The sequence below is a fragment of the Scleropages formosus genome, chromosome 7 (genome assembly GCF_900964775.1).
Source record: "Scleropages formosus chromosome 7, fSclFor1.1, whole genome shotgun sequence".
Classification (NCBI taxonomy): domain Eukaryota; kingdom Metazoa; phylum Chordata; class Actinopteri; order Osteoglossiformes; family Osteoglossidae; genus Scleropages; species Scleropages formosus.
Window position 1 is genome coordinate 12,063,454 of NC_041812.1, and position 17,706 is coordinate 12,081,159.

Here is a 17,706-nt window from a genome sequence, read left to right on the forward strand (position 1 = left end):
TACAAAAACAAGCTGTAATTTTACATCGTATATAAATACTTTCATTAGAAGCAATAAAATCACGGAGTGGATGAAACATATAAACACCACATAAGCCTCCTCCTATGACTGGGTTCCAGGGTTATGTTCACGGAGAGAAGTTTGGGCAGAAGAGTGAACTTTTCACGTCACACGTTGCCTACAACCTACTGCGTCAGAGCAAGACTTGCGCCGCCGTATGACCTCTGGAGCCGGGTTCAGCGCTCCTGCCGACGCGAATCTATGGCTAGAACACAGACAGCCTCCTCCCTGTTATCGCACAGCCTTCCTGGATCTGTGAAAGCTCCTTTATTTGGCAAACGAAACTAATAAAATTAAACCGCACACAGCTTCTTCCTCAAAAGACAGTGATGGCTTCTTTAGACAGTCATTCTGTACTTCATACACCAATTTGTTTGTTTGGTGATCAGTTTGTCCTGGAATTGACTGGCCACGCCATTAGGGGGAGTACGAGATGTAGTCTTGGGGGTTTGACACAAAGCTTCCCACTGAACCTCTGCAAGGTGCGTAAAAGTACGTGGTGTTCCCTACGGGTTGAGCGCGGCCCCTGTGGCCCAGGCCCTCCTTTGCGCATCGCGCAAATGGCGTCGCGTGCAGACGAAAGCAGGTGACGCAGAACCGGTGCGAATTTAAGGCTATGCAGTAAACATTGTAGTGGTTGACACCGGCTCCCCTTTCCTTCCAAATATGGGCTGAGCTGCTGAAAGCCAGCAGGGCCTCCACATGCAACAGTAAACACACACACACACACACACACACACACACACACACACACACACACACAATCAATAGTCCAGTTACACAGGCCCCAAATCCAGATAAATTGGCCACGTTAAACCACCCCTCTCGGTGCTGACAGGCTTCGGCAACAGTTGACACACACTGGTTTGTGGGCTTCGTTCACGTGCGCGCGCACACATACACACACCCACCCAACACGGACCACAGGTCAGTAGTCCGTGACAGGAGCCAACTCTGGAGAAAGATTAACTGATATGTTCTTGTACAGTCTGGTTAAAGTGATCTCAGGCGTGTAGTGCAGGTTGTTCAGACCGTCGAGATACTGCCTCTCCTTGGAGTACCTCAGCAACTTGTATCTGGGAAGGAAAATAATAATCGTGAACTTTGCAAATGATTATGAAATTTTTACGTTAAATCATATTAACTTATTTACACATACTGGAGGGATGAGCCAAGTGAGGTTAATTGTACAGGATCAATAACTACGTTTCACCATAATTAATACACCATTTCTGGGTACTGACAGGTTCGGAAAAGGAGTTTTCAGCGATAAGTAGATTCAATCTGATGCAGTTACCCTATGAAATAAAAGCGAAAGGTGCATAAATATTTCAATCCTCTAGATCAGAAGGGAGATTATGCGGCACATATAGAGTCGTCGTCTCTGCGTAAACAGACCTTGAAAATGATCTTTAGGTTAAAGTTCCTTCTCCCGAGCTGTTGGATAAGGACCAGTTGGGCAAAGTTTCGGAGCCGCTCACGCACACACTCCCCCACACCACAGGTTCCTCGCTACATAGTCATTTAAAGCAGATCTCCTCTGGAACTTAGTTCCACGAATATGACCTGATGTTTTGTGAACTACCTGTCCAGTGAGGAGAGAAGCTTTCCGTGTGGAGATGTAGCACTCACCTCCCTAGGAACTGCACTTCTCCACGATGGTGGTGCGGGATCGACTTGTACTTGCCAATTTCACCCTCGGGCCTGGTCACATTGAAGCCCGCATAGTGCACTCTGTATGCGAACAAGCAAAGTGCGTTCAGAAGAATCCATTTTGATCAGCAAACAGTTTTGCTGAAACGTTTCTTCAGCCTCTGTCCGATAATGAGCTAGTCAACTTCCCTTTCACATCACTATTATGTGACAACATCTTTGCTGATATGCTGAGTTTGTGTTTATAAGACCAGACATTTAAGAAGCGTAAGGTGTGGTTTACAAGGCTACTGAGTGCTCGCAGAGAGCTGGCCACTTGGCTCAAGCATGGCGGCCTTTCGAAGGCTACATCACTGTTCAACCCAAACCCCTCCCTCAGTGTACGGCGCAGACAATGACCTGTTCCAGAGATCGTCGTCCTCGCCACCCCATCCCCAGAATGCATTGGGAAATCCATTAATCTTCTGGAACTGCTCCGCCGTCAGCCCGCTCACACCGCCGAAGAACTCATTGTAGGGCAGGCTAGAGGTCAAAGTTCAAAGGTCAAACAGGAGGTAGCAGGCCTGGACATGAAGTGAAATATACTACATGGTTTAGTACCACAAAGAACACTGCAGGACAGTAGGAAGACAAAAATAGAAATCCTTACCATAGTGTTTCACTGAAAGCACTACACAACAAAGAACAAGTACTGACTTTATAGTTAAACAAAAAACGGTTACTGAATGACATCTTCAGATTCTACAGGGGTGTACGAAAAGGTTCTTTTTCTACACACACACACAAACACCAACTGCCATCAAATCTGCAATCTGTAGTCACCCTCTCAGATGAGCTGAGGGTTCAACAGAAGATGTTGCTTTCCAGGATATGTCTAGTTTCCGCTCGGCGAGTTGGGGATTTTTTTCCCCCCATCTGCATGTCTTACTAATATTATGAGTGGGAGTTTTTACAATGTCCATAATGCTGACCAGGTATATTGCTCACACCTGACAGAAAGCGATCCCACCTCAAACTGAAACGTAAAAAAAAAAAATCACCTCTAGTCTCTGTAAAACGTCTCAAGTTTAGCCATCACATCACAGGCCAGTACAGCTTTTTCAGCTGGCCACCACCACTGCATCTGGATATATCCCATGTAACATAAAATGACGGAGACATTTATAGGGGCAACATTTGTGTGTGTCTGTGAGAGAGAAACTAGGAGGAATCCATGTGGAAGAGATTACTGGTGTCCCCACAAGACATCCAAATCTTACTCCAGTAGAGGCCCAGTTACACACAGCTACAAAACCAGATTTCACAAGACAGTGTTGAGGAAATAACACCGTACAAGGACTAAACATTAAAAAAAAGTCACAATCATTTAAAATTTAAATCACAAGTGGCAGGAACCTTTCTAACAAGTCACAAAACACACTTTTAACAGGTATTACAAACAGATACTATATCCTTACCGGAACTGATGAAACTAGGCCTTAACACCATTTCTAGGTCAGAGTGGCCAACTCCAGTCCTCAGCAGCTGTAGGGCATTCGGGTTTTGTGCTAAAATCACTAATGCTTAGGTTTTATTTTCAACAAGAATTATTATTACCTCCTGGGTATTGAGGTCTCAAATCAATTGCCAACTGGGCAGGAACCTCCAGACTCCCGAGAACTGGATTCACCACTACCATTCTGGGTCAACTTACCAGCCCTCACAACACAGCTGCAGAATCATCCAAAAAAGGGATTAAAATCAATTTCTCACTAAAGTTTCACTCCCACTTACTAGTTGGTTAATAATGGTCTCAACTTCTGTGTGTGTGTGTGAGAGATAGACTCGAACAGGAAACCAGACTTGGAGTTCAGTCAGTGTGCATATATAGAGCATGTAAAGGTGACTGAGAAGGAAGCTGGGCAGCGGAGCCACTCACATGTACATGTACTTGTCCAGCTTGGCAGCGAAGTGGCGCGGCATCTGCCCGCAACCGTAGTAATTGCGATCGTTCTCAGGGATGTGGTCTACATCATGGAAAACAAAGCAGTCCCAGTCCAAGTCCTTCATGGCCTCCTTGAAGCCCACGTTGAAAAGCATTGCACGGTTGAAGGGATGTGTGCCAGTCTGGCCAACCAGATACAAAGAAAGAAAGTTAGCCCCACCCGCATATTATAATATTTTGCAGAAGAAATTAGTATTTATTGTAGATCTTTACATGGAAACTCTGAAAATTTACGGAGGAATCGATCTTTAATACCTGTTCTACGACATAGAAGGCAAACTGCAAGCGCTGCCTCTGGAGCATGGGGATGAGGTGGTGCAGCAGAATGGGCAGGTGTTCATGCCGGTTCCGGAACGGGATAAGGATGGCCACCTGAAGAAGAGCAGAGGGTATTGCCGCCACTTCCGTTAATAACCATTCCACACACCTAATACCGAGAACACTTTTCAAGAAACATTTAAGCAGAAGAGGTCACTTTTTCTAAACATCAGGACCCCAAGAGTTACAGAAACAGGAGCTTCCAGTACCTCAAGTATCAGTAAAATTCCTAACAGAAAGAAATGGAGCAAATGACACATGAACTGAGTTCAGGAAGAACAGAACAACAAAACAAGACATGGAAAAGTAATCAGCAGGAGAATTTGCACCATTTTTAATAGCGACGCTATTTCTGAGAGCAGGAAAATCATTTGCAGCTATAGGCAAACAAAAGCTGACTTTAAAGATTAAAACAAAAATACATTTTTACAATGTTTCAAGCTTATTTTCATTCTACACTGTGGCAGGTAACGGAAGACACGTCACTAATAAGAACAGGTCTACGCTAACCACATCTAATAGAAATCGCCTCTTCTCCACTGCCTGGTGACACGGGGTGCGAGCAAATCAGTCCTTGCAAATGTTTCTTGGTTCTTCCAATGAAAAGGGTGCTAGCGATGCGTGCTACAAAGTGAAGCCCGCAGGCCTGCCATCACGGCGCCTTCGGCTCAGAGCTCCACTCTCAGACCCGCCGTCCTGCCACTCCATATGACCTACATGAGTCTGGCTTAGTGAAGGCAGAACTGAAGGCATCCCATGGCACCTCTGTAATGTTGCCATCTTTATTTACAGCATCTATTTTAACCATGTGCAAAATGCTTTCCTGAAACACGAGTTTCTTTATACTCAAGTCAAAATGTTTCATATTTTCTGTCACTGATGCGTACCAGGCATATCAGGCACCTGTGGCTTACACAAAAACATTCTTGCTGATCCCATTCATTCCACATGTCCACACATCAGTGTTCAGAAGGCACTGAACACAATGTGCTGCACGTGAAAGCTGGTGCTGTCAAAGGGGTCTCTGCGCTCACCTTCCAGCGCGCCTTGCAGTCCTTGGGCTTCCAGTGGCCAGCTTCCTCGATGTCTGTGTGTTTGGAAAACTGTAGCATGATATCCTCCATAAATATTTCAGTCATGTTGACATGATTCCAACCCTCTGGAGGAAAAAGCAGAAACATTTCTTCAATTCATAGAGAAGAAGAAGAAAAAAAAAAAAAAAAAAAAAAAATCACGGTAAAAGCAGCAGAAAATTACACATACACCGATTAGGCACAACATTAAAACCACTGACAGGTCTAGTGAATAACATTGATTTATCACATTACAATGGCACCTGTCAAGCGATGGGATACATTAGGCAGCAAGTGAACAGTCAGTTCTTGAATTTGGTGTTTTGAAAAGAGAAAAAATGGGAAGGTGTAGGGATCTGAGCGACTTTGACAAGGGCCAAACTGTGATGGCTAGACGACTGGCTCAGAGCATCTCCAAAATGGCAGGTCTTATGGGGTGTTCCCAGTATGCAGAGGTTAGTACCTATCAAAAGTGGTCCAAGGAAGGACAACCAGTGAACTGGTGACAGGGTCACATATGCCCAAGGCTCACTGATGCACATGAGCAAAGACTAGCCCACCTGGTCTGATCCCAGAGAAGAGCTACTGTAGCACAAATTCCTGAAAACCTTAATGCTGGCCATGATAGAAAAGTGTCAGAACACACAGTGCATCACAGCTTGCTGTGTATGGGGCTGCGTAGCTGCAGACTGGTCAGAGTGCCCATGCTGACCCCTGTCCTCCGCCGAAAGCGTCTACAATGGGCACATAAGCATCAGAATTGGACCATGGAGCAATGGAAGAAGTTGGCCTGGTTTGATGGATCACGTTTTCTTTTAGATCATGTGGATGGCCGGGTGCATGTGCCTCGTTTACCTGGGGAAGAGATGGCAGCAGGATGCACTATGGGAAGAAAGCAAGCCGGTGGATGCAGCGTGATGCTCTGGCCAACGTTCTGCTGGGAAACCTTGGGTCCTGCTATTCATGTCGATATTATTCTGACACGTACCACCTACCTAAAGATTGCTGCAGACCACGTACACCCCTGCATGGCAACAGTATTCCCTGATGGCAGCGGCCCTGCCACACTGCAAAAAACTGTTCAGGAATGTTTGTCATGTTTGAGTAATGGGACAAAGTTCAAGGTGTTGATGTGGCCTTCAAATTCCCCAGATCTCAATCTGATCAAGCATCCGTGGGATGCGTTAGAAAAACAAGTCCGATCCATGAGGGCCCCACCTCGCAACTTACAGGATCTGCTGCTAACGTCTTGGTACCATATACCACAGAACACCTTCAGCGGTCTTGTGAAGTCCATGCCTCAATGGGTCAGAGCTGTTTTTTGTGACACGAGGGGGACCTACACAATATTAGGCAGGTGGTTTTAATGTTGTGGCTGATCAGTGTATTTCATGCTGTGATTTTCTTCCTTACAGAAGTAGTTCAGTGGATAAAGACACCTATCTGAAACCTCCAAAACAGGTTCTCAATTGTACCTATTCCTGAAAAACACAGTCATACAAATGGGTAAATCACTTTGGAGAATAAGATTACTTAAGCATCAAATAAATCTATACACAAGCTCTCAAACGCCAGGGCCTGTGTGTCTAGCCAGCCTTCCAAGCTTGCTTAGCTCCTCAAAGCTCATGGGACCCCTGAAGCAGCTGACGGGTACCGACGGGCCAAACGGAACGCGACTCTGGCAGTCGCCGCGGCAAAAACCCGGGCTTGGGAGGAGTTCGGTGAGGCCATGGAAGAAGACTTTCGGTTGGCCTCAAAGAGATTCTGGCAAACCGTCCAGCGACTCAGAGGGGGGAAGCGGTGTTCCACAAACACTGTTTACAACGGAAGTGGTGCGTTGCTGACCTCAGCTGAGGATGTTCTCGGGCGGTGGAAGGAGTACTTTGAGGATCTCCTTAATCCCTCCGACATGCCTTCCGTAGAGGAAGCTGAGGCTGGGGACTTGAAGGGGGACTCATCCATTACTCTGGCTGAAGTTGCTGAGGTAGTCAAAAAACTCCTCAGTGGCAAGGCTCCGGGGGTGGATGAGATCCGCCCCGAGTTTCTCAAGTCTCTGGATGTTGTGGGGCTGTCTTGGCTGACACGCCTCTGCAGCATCGCGTGGAGTTCGGGAACGGTGCCTCTGGACTGGAAGACCGAGGTGGTGGTCCCTCTTTTTAAGAAGGGGGACCGGAGATTGAGTTCCAACTATAGAGGGATCACACTCCTTAGCCTCCCTGGGAAAGTCTATGCCAGGGTACTGGAAAGGAGAATCCGACCGATAGTCGAACCTCAGATTCAGGAGGAGCAATGCGGTTTTCGCCCTGGCCGTGGAACACTGGACCAGCTCTATACCCTCACTAGGGTGCTGGAGGGTTCGTGGGAGTTTGCCCAACCAGTCCATATGTGTTTTGTGGACCTGGAGAAGGCATTCGACCGTGTCCCTCGTGGCATCCTGTGGGAGGTACTTCGGGATTATGGGGTTCGGGGCTCGCTGCTACGAGCTGTTCGTTCCCTGTATGAACAGAGCAGGAGCTTGGTTCGCATTGCCGGCAGTAAGTCAGACCTGTTCCCGGTGCATGTTGGACTCCGCCAGGGCTGCCCTTTGTCACCGATTCTGTTCATTATCTTCATGGACAGAATTTCTAGGCGCAGCCAGGGAACGGAGGGTGTCTGTTTTGGTGGCCGCAGGATCTCGTCTCTGCTTTTTGCGGACGATGTGGTCCTGTTGGCTTCATCAAGTCAAGACTTGCAGCGTGCACTGGGGAGGTTTGCAGCCGAGTGCGAAGCGGCGGGGATGAGAATCAGCACCTCCAAATCCGAGGCCATGGTTCTCAGTCGGAAAAAGGTGGATTGCCCCCTCCGGGTTAGGGGGGAGTTGCTCCCTCAAGTGGAGAAGTTTAAGTATCTCGGGGTCTTGTTCACGAGTGAGGGAAAAATGGAGCGGCAGGTTGACGGACGGATTGGTGCGGCGTCCGCAGTAATGCGGTCGTTGTACCGGTCTGTTGTGGTGAAGAAGGAGCTGAGTCGTAAGGCGAAGCTCTCAATGTACCGGTCGATCTACGTTCCTACCCTCACCTATGGTCAAGAGCTCTGGATCATGACCGAAAGAATGAGATCGCGGACACAAGCGGCAGAAATTAGTTTCCTCCGCAGAGTGGCTGGGCGCACCCTTAGGGACAGGGTGAAGAGCTCAGTCACCCGGGAGGAGCTTGGAGTAGAGCCGCTGCTCCTCCGCATCGAGAGGAGCCAGTTGAGGTGGCTCGGGCATCTGTTCCGGATGCCTCCTGGACGCCTTCCTGGTGAGGTGTTCCGGGCATGTCCCACTGGGAGGAGGCCTCGGGGCAGACCCAGGACACGTTGGAGAGACTATGTCTCCCGGCTGGCCTGGGAACGCCTTGGGGTTTCCCCAGGGAAACTGGAGGAGGTGTGCGGGGAGAGGGAAGTCTGGAGGACTCTGCTCGGACTGCTGCCCCCGCGACCCGGCCCCAGATAGCGGAGGAAGATGGATGGATAAATCTATACACAAATAAATAATAGAGCTGATCTGGTGCAAAGAGGGCAGCACCACAACCGAAAGACTGTCTGGTCACCAAGAAGACTGACTCCTAACTTCTGGTATTTCTTTCGACTTCCCTGAGCAAATGTCACTTGTCGGGACACAGGTTGACCTCTGACCTACAGTACTTTCACTCTCCGGCACAGGGGGCAGAAAGCCCTCAACCGGCTCTCCGAGGAGACCGTCCCATAACACTAATACTATATATTACAGAGACTAAAAGGTGCACTTTGCCACTCAGGTAGTTCTTTACAATCACACATCCCCCTCAAAGGATGAGCAATACCCTTCTGAGAGACAGTCATTCATTTCTGTCCGTTCTAGAGTCATGACGCATTTTAAGCGCATCCCACAAACTGCACATTCTGTGACGCAGACTCATGACGCACCTCACAGAGAACACACTACGCTTTTAAATGATAACATACGTTTGGGGTGGGGCTTCAGCAGCTTCCAAGAAATGCATCCAAAAGGCCTTTTTGCTGAGTCTCGGGAGGGTATTAAAGTGACCAGAACATTGAACTTAAAGACCGCACCTCATTTTCCACAGCACGGTCCAGCTCTTCACACAAAAGGACTGTAACATGCCAAAACACGAAAGCCCGGTCCACACAGAGGGAACGGCGTCCGAGGAGTTGCAGCGTGTGCGTATCGAAATAATTCGCTTATAGAAAACACGGTAGACAGATTCCTAGCATGAGGCTGCTGAGAAGCGGGCAAGGTTGGCAACTGCCGGTTAACGCCTCTAGGGCGGAAACGCATCGACACGGGGCGGTCGCACCTGGCTTTGGAGGAAGTGGCTTGCTTGGAAGGGCTGAACGGTAACCGCAGAAGTACCGCGCAGAAAAATGAAAATAAATGCGGCAACTGCTGCACCGCTCCGCTGCATGGCTTCTCCGTGACCAAATCAAAGTGCAAAATGTCTGCGAGCGCGTGAGAGTGTTTGTTTGGGGTGTGGTCACTTACTCATAGAAGGTAACTTTTCAGGGCACGGGAGGTTCACGGCGTAGGTGAAATTTTCCGGAAGGAACGCAGTCGGCTGTGCGACGTACTCGCTCGAGTTGCTGCCGTCGGGATAATCTTCCGGGGACGGGGTGGAGTGGCGACACAAACAAAACAAATTACATGCGTTTGCCACAGAAACTAGGTCAGACTATTTGATAACACAATTTGGGATACAAATGACATTCAGACACACAAGGCAGAATCCAGCAGACGCACACAGGTTTCCTGTTCTCCAGTTAAATGAATAAATGCACCTTTTTGCTTCACTCCACAATGGTCCTGTAGACTAACATGTACATTAAGAGGTGTAACATAAAAAATGAAGTGCACAAGCTAAGCAGGTAAAGGAGGACACGAGTGCAGATGGAGCGTGAGGCGTGTCGTACCCGTGCCATTGACCGTGCTGTTCTTGTTGGTGTAGAGCCTGATCATGTGTCTGATGGTGCGCACGTTGTCCCGCAGCATCATCCCCTGGGCCTGTACCATGAACAGGTACGTGTTGGCTGTAAGAAAGGAGTCCTGCTCAGTTTGGCCACCAAGCCCTCCAATCCCTCCACCATGCTGTTGCACGCACGCACGCGAAGGCCAGTTCGTCTTTCTACAGCACGAAATACACTCAAATCAAATCAGCTTATGGTGTAGTGGTTTGAGCTGCTGTCTTTAGATCCGAGGTTCTGGTTCAAATCTCATCTATTGCGGTAGTACCTTTGAGCAAGGTACTTAGCCTAAAATTGCTCCAACAAAATTATCCTGTTGTATAAATGGGTAAATAACTGTGGGAACCTTAACACTAAGTTGCACCAGAGAAAAGCATCAGTGAATAAATGAATGAAAAAAGTGTAACACGGGTCAAATGCAAGGCTTCAGGTAAACTTTGGCATTCAATTTTCATTTACAACTGGGGAAAAAAATAAGACACACAGTAAACATACCATTTTGTTATTGCAATTCCACAGAATGTCTGAATTTTTTGGGGGGCATGAAGTGGCACAGTGGTTCAGACTGAAACCACGCACCAAGTATGAAGCCCCACTCCTGCGGTAGTACCCCTGAGCAAGGTGATCACCCTGAAGCGATACAGTAAAAATTACCCTGTTCTATAAATACAGGAGGGCACACATGCACAGTGAATTCACAGAACGGGTCACACACCTCTACTCTGAACTGCGAGCAGGAATTAGCATCATGTAGAGACCTGCGACACACGATCAAACCACTGAAGATGCACAGCTCTGCCTTACCCAAATACATGGATTATTATATTATCATTGTCCTTCATTCAACTGATATCTTTGTCCAAGGTGACTTACAGGAATAGCTTTACAAATGAATGCTATTGAAACCCTGGGTTTGGGTTCCATTCTGAAATATCAGCACAAAAAAGTAAATCCGTTGTCTTACAGTTACAGTAAGAAAGAATAAATGTTGATTAAACTGCCAATATTCTGTGTACAGTTCGATATTTACTTTTTTTTTGTCTCCATTACAAGGATCATTCACTACACACTCGTTCCCAGAAGGACATGAAGTCCCACATGCAGGCCAACAGGAATATGTTGTCAAGTCCTGCTAAAACGGTGGTCCGTAACACTCGGCATCAATTACACATACAGTCGGGGTGTGTGTGTGTGTACACGCTGGAAACCCACTCAGCTCAGAAACTGGACAGAAGTGGGGGAAAGAACATCTACAACACCAACAAAGAGCTTTCCCAACACACACACACACACACACACACACACACACACACACACACACACACACACACACACACACACACACAGGTGCAGGCTACCTCTCAGGCAGACACACACATGAAATTCAGTGCCGTCTGGATTTGCATTTCAAAAGAGGCCCGAGTCAGCAAACACACGTGCGCACAGGACGCGGGAAAGGGGCACAGGGTTCAGCCAGCCATTAAAGAAACGAGGCGGAAGTGCCACGCTTAGTATTTGAGTGACCAGATCAGCAGACGACACACCACCGTTTGTACAACGGCAAAATACGAGTCATCTGACACGAGCCCTTGGTGCAGAAAGTCTTCATCGTAGAGTTCACCTGCGAAGAAGCACTGAGCTGCAATGAAAGAAGTAATACTATATTACCGATGTGTTTGTTTCCATTGTATGATGTTCAAATGCGGAATAAAAGACTTACAGTTTCAGGTTTGTGCACTAAGCTGCTTACAATGATTTACCCATTTATACAGGAGGGTCATGGGTCGTTCCAGAGGAAGGTGACAGCTCTCTTAACCACTGCGCCACCTGCTGCTCCTCACATGCTACATGTTCAGTCTCAGATGGTGGAATCCCATCTCAAAGCCTCTGGAACCAGTACCAGTGAACTCGGATACAGTCGGTCCTGGCGGTCGCTGGTTTCAAGAGACAACTGGGAGTTGACAGCCTCAGGACGTGCGAACCTGTGCGGGTCTTTTCCGAGCCAGATCATCGCCACCCTCACAGGGACCAAATCTCACAACTTCGTGTTTTATTTCTAACCTCCCACTAGTCTCATTTTCACGAGGCCAAAAAAGCCGGTCGTCTTCAAACGTGCTTCTCGTCGGAAAGGGAGCCATACGTGAAGAAGCTGAACTCGCGTTATTAATAATTTAAGGGCATTGCTTATTTTTCCTTTTTTTTCCCCCCTTAAGAAAAAATGCTATTACTGACTATGCCTAACTTTCCTCAGTGTGTCTGTGAGGACATTTATAAAAAACTGTTCCAGTGCTTTATTCCAAAGTTCAAATATAGATTATAAATACAAATTCAAACAAAAAATCTCCAGTAACAAGAACCATCTGCTGTGTCTCAAAGTGTTCAGAGGAACTCGTTTTCTCGCTAAAATCAGTATTAAACTGGCATGCGAGCACTAAGTGGCGCAAAGGGCAGTGCTGCCGCATCACTGCGGCAGGGCTCTTCGGCCAGAGGTTCGAATCCAGCTCAGTCTGTGTGGAGTTTCTATGTTGTCCCTGTGTTCCAGTGGGTTTCCTGTAGGTGCTCTGGTTTCCTCACACAGTCCAAAGACATGTGTTTCAGGTAGATTGGTGGCTACAAGCTGCCCTTAGGATATGCCTGCATGTGGCCATCCTAATGACGGAGTGGCGCCCTACGAGTCTGGGATAGGCTCCGGACAGCTGTGACCCTAACTTGCACATAGTCATTTAGAGTTAGTAAACTGTCATGGCAACACAGTGCTCTTGTCAAAGGTTTCAAAGGTCTCTCTGTCTCACAGGACTTTGTCCCAATAGTAAAAACGTCAAAACAGCCCTAAACTTCCAGATAAGACAGGTTCTTCAGCTGATTACGAATCAACCAATCACTTCGTTTTTTCTATGTTAATCAACCAATGAACGCGCGTGTTGCAAGGTGTCGCAATCAGGCTGTTTCTGCGGCCATGAAGCTCGCGAACCGGTCTCCAGACGCGTCCCGCAAGCACGACGAGTCAGTGCCGCCCAACACACCTCCCTCCCCCGATTCCCGTCTCGCGCCCGGTTCTCCCGCCGAGTCCCTGTCGCCGTCGCGCGAACCTCTGAAAACTGCCGCCCCCCTCCCCCGCAGTACCTCACTGTAACTAAGCGCACACACACACAGTCACTGACTGAGTCTCTGCGGTACACACGACAGACACACCTGTCCATGCCGACCGACGTTTTCTGATTGGATGAGCCTCAGGATATGGAATCGGAAACTTCACCTTCCTAACCCTTCTCCGTTTTCTTTTTTTAATTTTCTTAGAAACATCAAATCAATTCACGTGAGTAGACAGGATAAGCAAAACCGTCCGTCCGTCCGTCCCTCTCACACACACACACACACGCGCACACGCACACAGACACTCACCGATGCCTGGAGCCACATAGATGAAGTAGAGGCAGGAACTGGACAGGGAGAAGAAGAACACGAAGGCCACGAAGGAGCGCGTGGACATCCGCGGCAGGCGGCGCCTCCAGCTATACATCGCGCGCGCGGATGAAGACCGTCAAGACGGTGTTACGGACAAGAATGACAAAAAGACCGAGGAGCGCTGTGAAGAGCGTTCCGCGGAGGATCAGAGCGGACGGGAGGTCCGCATCGCGGAGCCCCGGGGCTGCACGACGACTGGGCAAAGTGCTGCGGTCACGAACACCGCGCCATCCCGGCCAGGAAATTTCCAGACCGAGGAGGAGGGGGAATCCAGAGCCAGGAAGCCGGAAGTCGGAAAGAGGAAGTGGGCTACACCGACTGCGGGGCGACCTCGAAGTGGCACCCGCGCGCGTGTTAGGCGGCTGGCCTCTTGGCGTGCGAAGTGCGCGAGCCGCGCACGAGGCGCCAGATTTAAATTGCGACTGACCGTAAAGCCAAGTGTTCGGAAGTAAAACTAGGTTGTTGTCGGCTAATTTCCCCCAGTCGTATTTGAAGAATAGTTTCCGCTGAGAAATTACTGTACGCGCTGCCATAGTAACTACCACAAAGCGGAGCATTGTGGGAAGTGAAAAGGAAACGCCCTGTTTTTTTTCCTGTCCTAATTTTTTTTTTTAACGCTCAAAACATTTACATACAGCGTGTGTATTTACAGTAGCAGAAAAGAGAGACTTAGATGCAGACGCGTGATGAAAAACAACTGTATAAATGACGTAAAATAAAGACAAAAATACAAGGCAATACATACAGATTACAATTTAGCAGAAGATCTTGAGGGATTTACGAAGTGTAACAGTTTTAATTTCTTTTTTTAAAAAAAAAGTAAATTCCTAGACAGTAATAATGTACTGCCTGATTTAATTTGAGAAAGCTGTTAAGTCGGGTTTCTTAGTGGATTTAAATATGTAAACATGATATTTGGCTAATAATAAGAAATAAATCTGTGGTGGCCCTTGCAGCAACGAGCATCGTCCACACCGGGGACAATGGTTTGTTAGAATGAACATGAATATTCACCCTCATTAAATTTAGCTCTTTTTGGCACAATATTACAGTGTATGAGCATTATCGCGGCAAGCGCAGAACAGTTTGAGTGTCAATTCACAGAATATGTAGTTTTCACTCATATATTTCTTGAATTTCTGAAGGCAATGACTCGTGTGGTAAATTCTGTGAATCAGCTTGAGCAACACACACACACACAACGTCTACAGTCCCTTGTCCCGAGCGGGGTCGCGGCGAACCGGAGCCCAATCTAGTGGCACAAGGCCGAGGGGAGGGGACACACCCAGGACGGGACGCCAGTCCGTCACGAGGCACCCCAAGCAGGACTCGAAACCCAGGCCCACCAGAGAGCAGGCCCCGACCAAACCCGCTGCGCCCCCGCACCCCCACCCTGAGCAATACACACACACACATTTTCCAAACCGCTTATCCCATACGGGGTCGCGGGGAACCGGAACCTAACCCCGCAACTCAGGGCGTAAGGCCGGAGGGGGAGGGGACACACCCAGGACGGGACGCCAGTCCATCACAAGGCACCCCAAGCGGGACTCGAACCCCAGACCTACCGGAGAGCAGGCAGATACCTCTGTGGTAGCAACCATAGTTTCCTCCAGAACGCAGGCCTGCTACGCGTTCAGGAATTCCAGTGTGAGACGATGAAGGGTACTTACAGGCGTTACGTCTGACCGAAATAAACCACCAATGGCCCTCTCGTACCGTTTTTGAAGTTAGAGCAAAGCAAATGGTGCCAGTTGGTGACTTTGTTGGATCGAATGATGGCATTTTACTGGAGAAAGGCCTGCGGGGAAAAGCTGTGTTTGTCAGTTAGTGACCGGGACAGAAATACCTGTTTGTGCAAAGCTGATAATGCAAATGGGATCAGTTAAGATCACTAAATTGTTAAAATATATAGTGGGGTATAAAGTTACAGACAGAGGGTAGGCATTTCAGGTATACTTTACTCAGTTAATCTTAAACTACTGTATTATTAAACATAGTATAACGCAAGAAATGAATGCTGCCTTTTCCTTTATCTATTAAAAGCGGCTTTCCTGATGTAATGTATTCTGTTCTTCCAAATGAAATCAAAGAGCATCTATATACAGTATTATCTTACTAGCTTGGTTCTCAAGGTAGAGAGATGAAGAAGCACATGTTTATGTCGTGATGTGCTCTGCCTTTGGAAGTAAAACTCTTCGAAGAGAGGTCTCAGGGATGTCATACCTGCTATAATTCTGCCCTCTTCCTGTACCTGGATATCAGCTATAGCTCCTTATGTACTTGGGTGTTTCAGATTTAAACATTTTTCCCAGTTTGTAGCATGAGTTTTCTTCAGAAAGTAAAAAGATGAGTGTCTCCCCTTTAACGGCCTCAGACCTCAGTATTGAGTCGTTCAATTTCCAGTAAGAGGGTCTTGGAACACCCCTATACTTCGAGGAATGTCTAGTAATATAGGAAGAATGTTAACAGAAATGCGATCTATATCCGTGTTTTTGGACACAAGCAAAAAGTCAGTTTTTGTTTGTGTGGAAAAATCGCTGTTACTCTAAGTGTAGCTTCTGTCGCTTGGGAATTTTGTCTCCACATATCATCAGTTTAAAAATTCTCCGTCTTACACTCAACATCCTACACTTTGAATCCATAAGTGGGACTCTTATTGGCGATATCCATCCATAACTTGTTTGTACCCATGTTAAGGTTCCCTTCTAAAAGAAGCACAGGGTGTGTTTGATATTTATCAAGCCAAAACAAAACTTTCCTCTGTGGCAAATGGAGTGTTATTGACCTGTGAAGTGTTTTACCTGTAAATATTTACCTGAAAAGTGATAGTACACTCAGCAGTGTATTTGTATTAGCATTAAAATAAAATTACCATTGGGGTCACAGTAATAATGCAAAACATTCCCTGCAAAATTTGTTTTTAAATGTAATAACACCTGCGGATCACTCTGACACACACAACACCCACGCGCGGGGGTCGTACATGCGATATCGCCACGCTGGGTCGTCAAGAAATTTGTGCATTTCACAGCTGAGTGGGACTCTGGGAAGAAGCAAAAATTGGTATTTTTTGGCAAAAACAGAAAGCGCTTTACATTTAACAGTATCTGTCATTCCCCTGGCATTAAGAGCAATAACAGGCAAGGAAATAGTAAACTTTAAGGAAAGAAAAAAGGGTGTGTCACGTTAAGGGTAAGAACGAGGTCACTGAAAACCATTGTCAATAAAAAGAACTGCAGCTCAACTCAACAGTTGCTAACAAAGATGTTTAACTGATACATTTGCTTCTATGAAAGTCAGTCGTGGGCACAAGAACCCAAAGGCACAATATGCGGGGAAGCAGAGAGGAGAGATTATCAAAATGATAAACTATGACTGGCCCAAACCACCAGTCACATGTCCATTGTTGCTGAATTTTTCAGCACAATGGCATATGATTATCGCTCACCATGGCAACACTCACGCACTGAAGGATTATGGGATGGAGTGTTTTCATCTTGCTGATTTAAAATTTATGATTAGAAGCAGAAATCCATATATGGTGATGTGTTTGAGTGCTGTGGATATGTAACTTCCATCCATGCATTATATGTATCTAATATGAACGTTCAATATATACAGAAGTATATGCAGTTTCAAAAATGCAGATACTTATTGGTGCAGTATAATGTTTTTTGCCGAGTCCTTTTTGGACCCAGATATTATGGGGAACTGGGTGGTTGCAGGTGTGTTTGAAGGACATTGACGTTTGCTGGACGGCGGAGGGGTTATCGAACATGAGCCCATGTGATCACTGCTCACTTAATGTCATAGTTAATGCTGAACTTGGAAAAGCAGGTTGTGTGCCACACATGAACACACTTACATACCCATTCGAACAATATGGGCAATTTAGTGTTGCTAATCTACCTGAACTGCAGGTCTTTGGGAGGAAACCAGAGCACCCAGAGGAAACTGTCACAGACACGGAAGAACATGCAAACTCCACAGAGACACAGTGGGAATCAAACCCATGTCCTCTTGCAGCGCTCAGGTGCAGTGAGGCAGCAGAACTACATGCTGTGCCAGCATGCTACCTATTATTAGTATGTCTGTATCTACCCAGCATGCAAAATATGTTGTGCACTGAAGGCCCCAGGGTGGTGTCATGCAGACAGAAGGGAGTTTTTT

General features: G+C 47.1%; 1 protein-coding gene across 1 annotated transcript; it reads right to left on the reverse strand.

Moving 5' to 3' along the window:
- Window positions 1–814: 814 nt before the first annotated feature.
- Window positions 815–14,132, reverse strand: LOC108937701 (beta-1,4-galactosyltransferase 6-like). The gene is made up of 9 exons (XM_018757768.2): window positions 13,471–14,132; window positions 10,018–10,134; window positions 9,593–9,706; window positions 5,050–5,174; window positions 3,953–4,069; window positions 3,632–3,819; window positions 2,113–2,235; window positions 1,693–1,794; window positions 815–1,136 (listed from the first exon to the last, which is right to left on the reverse strand). The coding sequence occupies exons 1-9, from the start codon at window positions 13,586–13,588 to the stop codon at window positions 989–991; spliced, it is 1,152 nt and encodes a 383-aa protein (XP_018613284.1). The 5' UTR covers window positions 13,589–14,132; the 3' UTR covers window positions 815–988.
- Window positions 14,133–17,706: the final 3,574 nt, after the last annotated feature.

What these genes read in the sequence shown, in the direction of transcription:
- LOC108937701 (XM_018757768.2), bottom strand. Translation starts at nt 13,588, where the DNA reads ATGTATAGCTGGAGGCGCCGCCTGCCGCGGATGTCCACGCGCTCCTTC. An exon ending in TGAAAAGTTACCTTCTATGA is followed by an intron (nt 5,175 to 9,592) that starts GTAAGTGACCAC and finishes TTTTTCCTCCAG; the next exon opens with AGGGTTGGAATCATGTCAAC. An exon ending in CCTTCTATGTCGTAGAACAG is followed by an intron (nt 3,820 to 3,952) that starts GTATTAAAGATC and finishes CTGGTTGGCCAG; the next exon opens with ACTGGCACACATCCCTTCAA.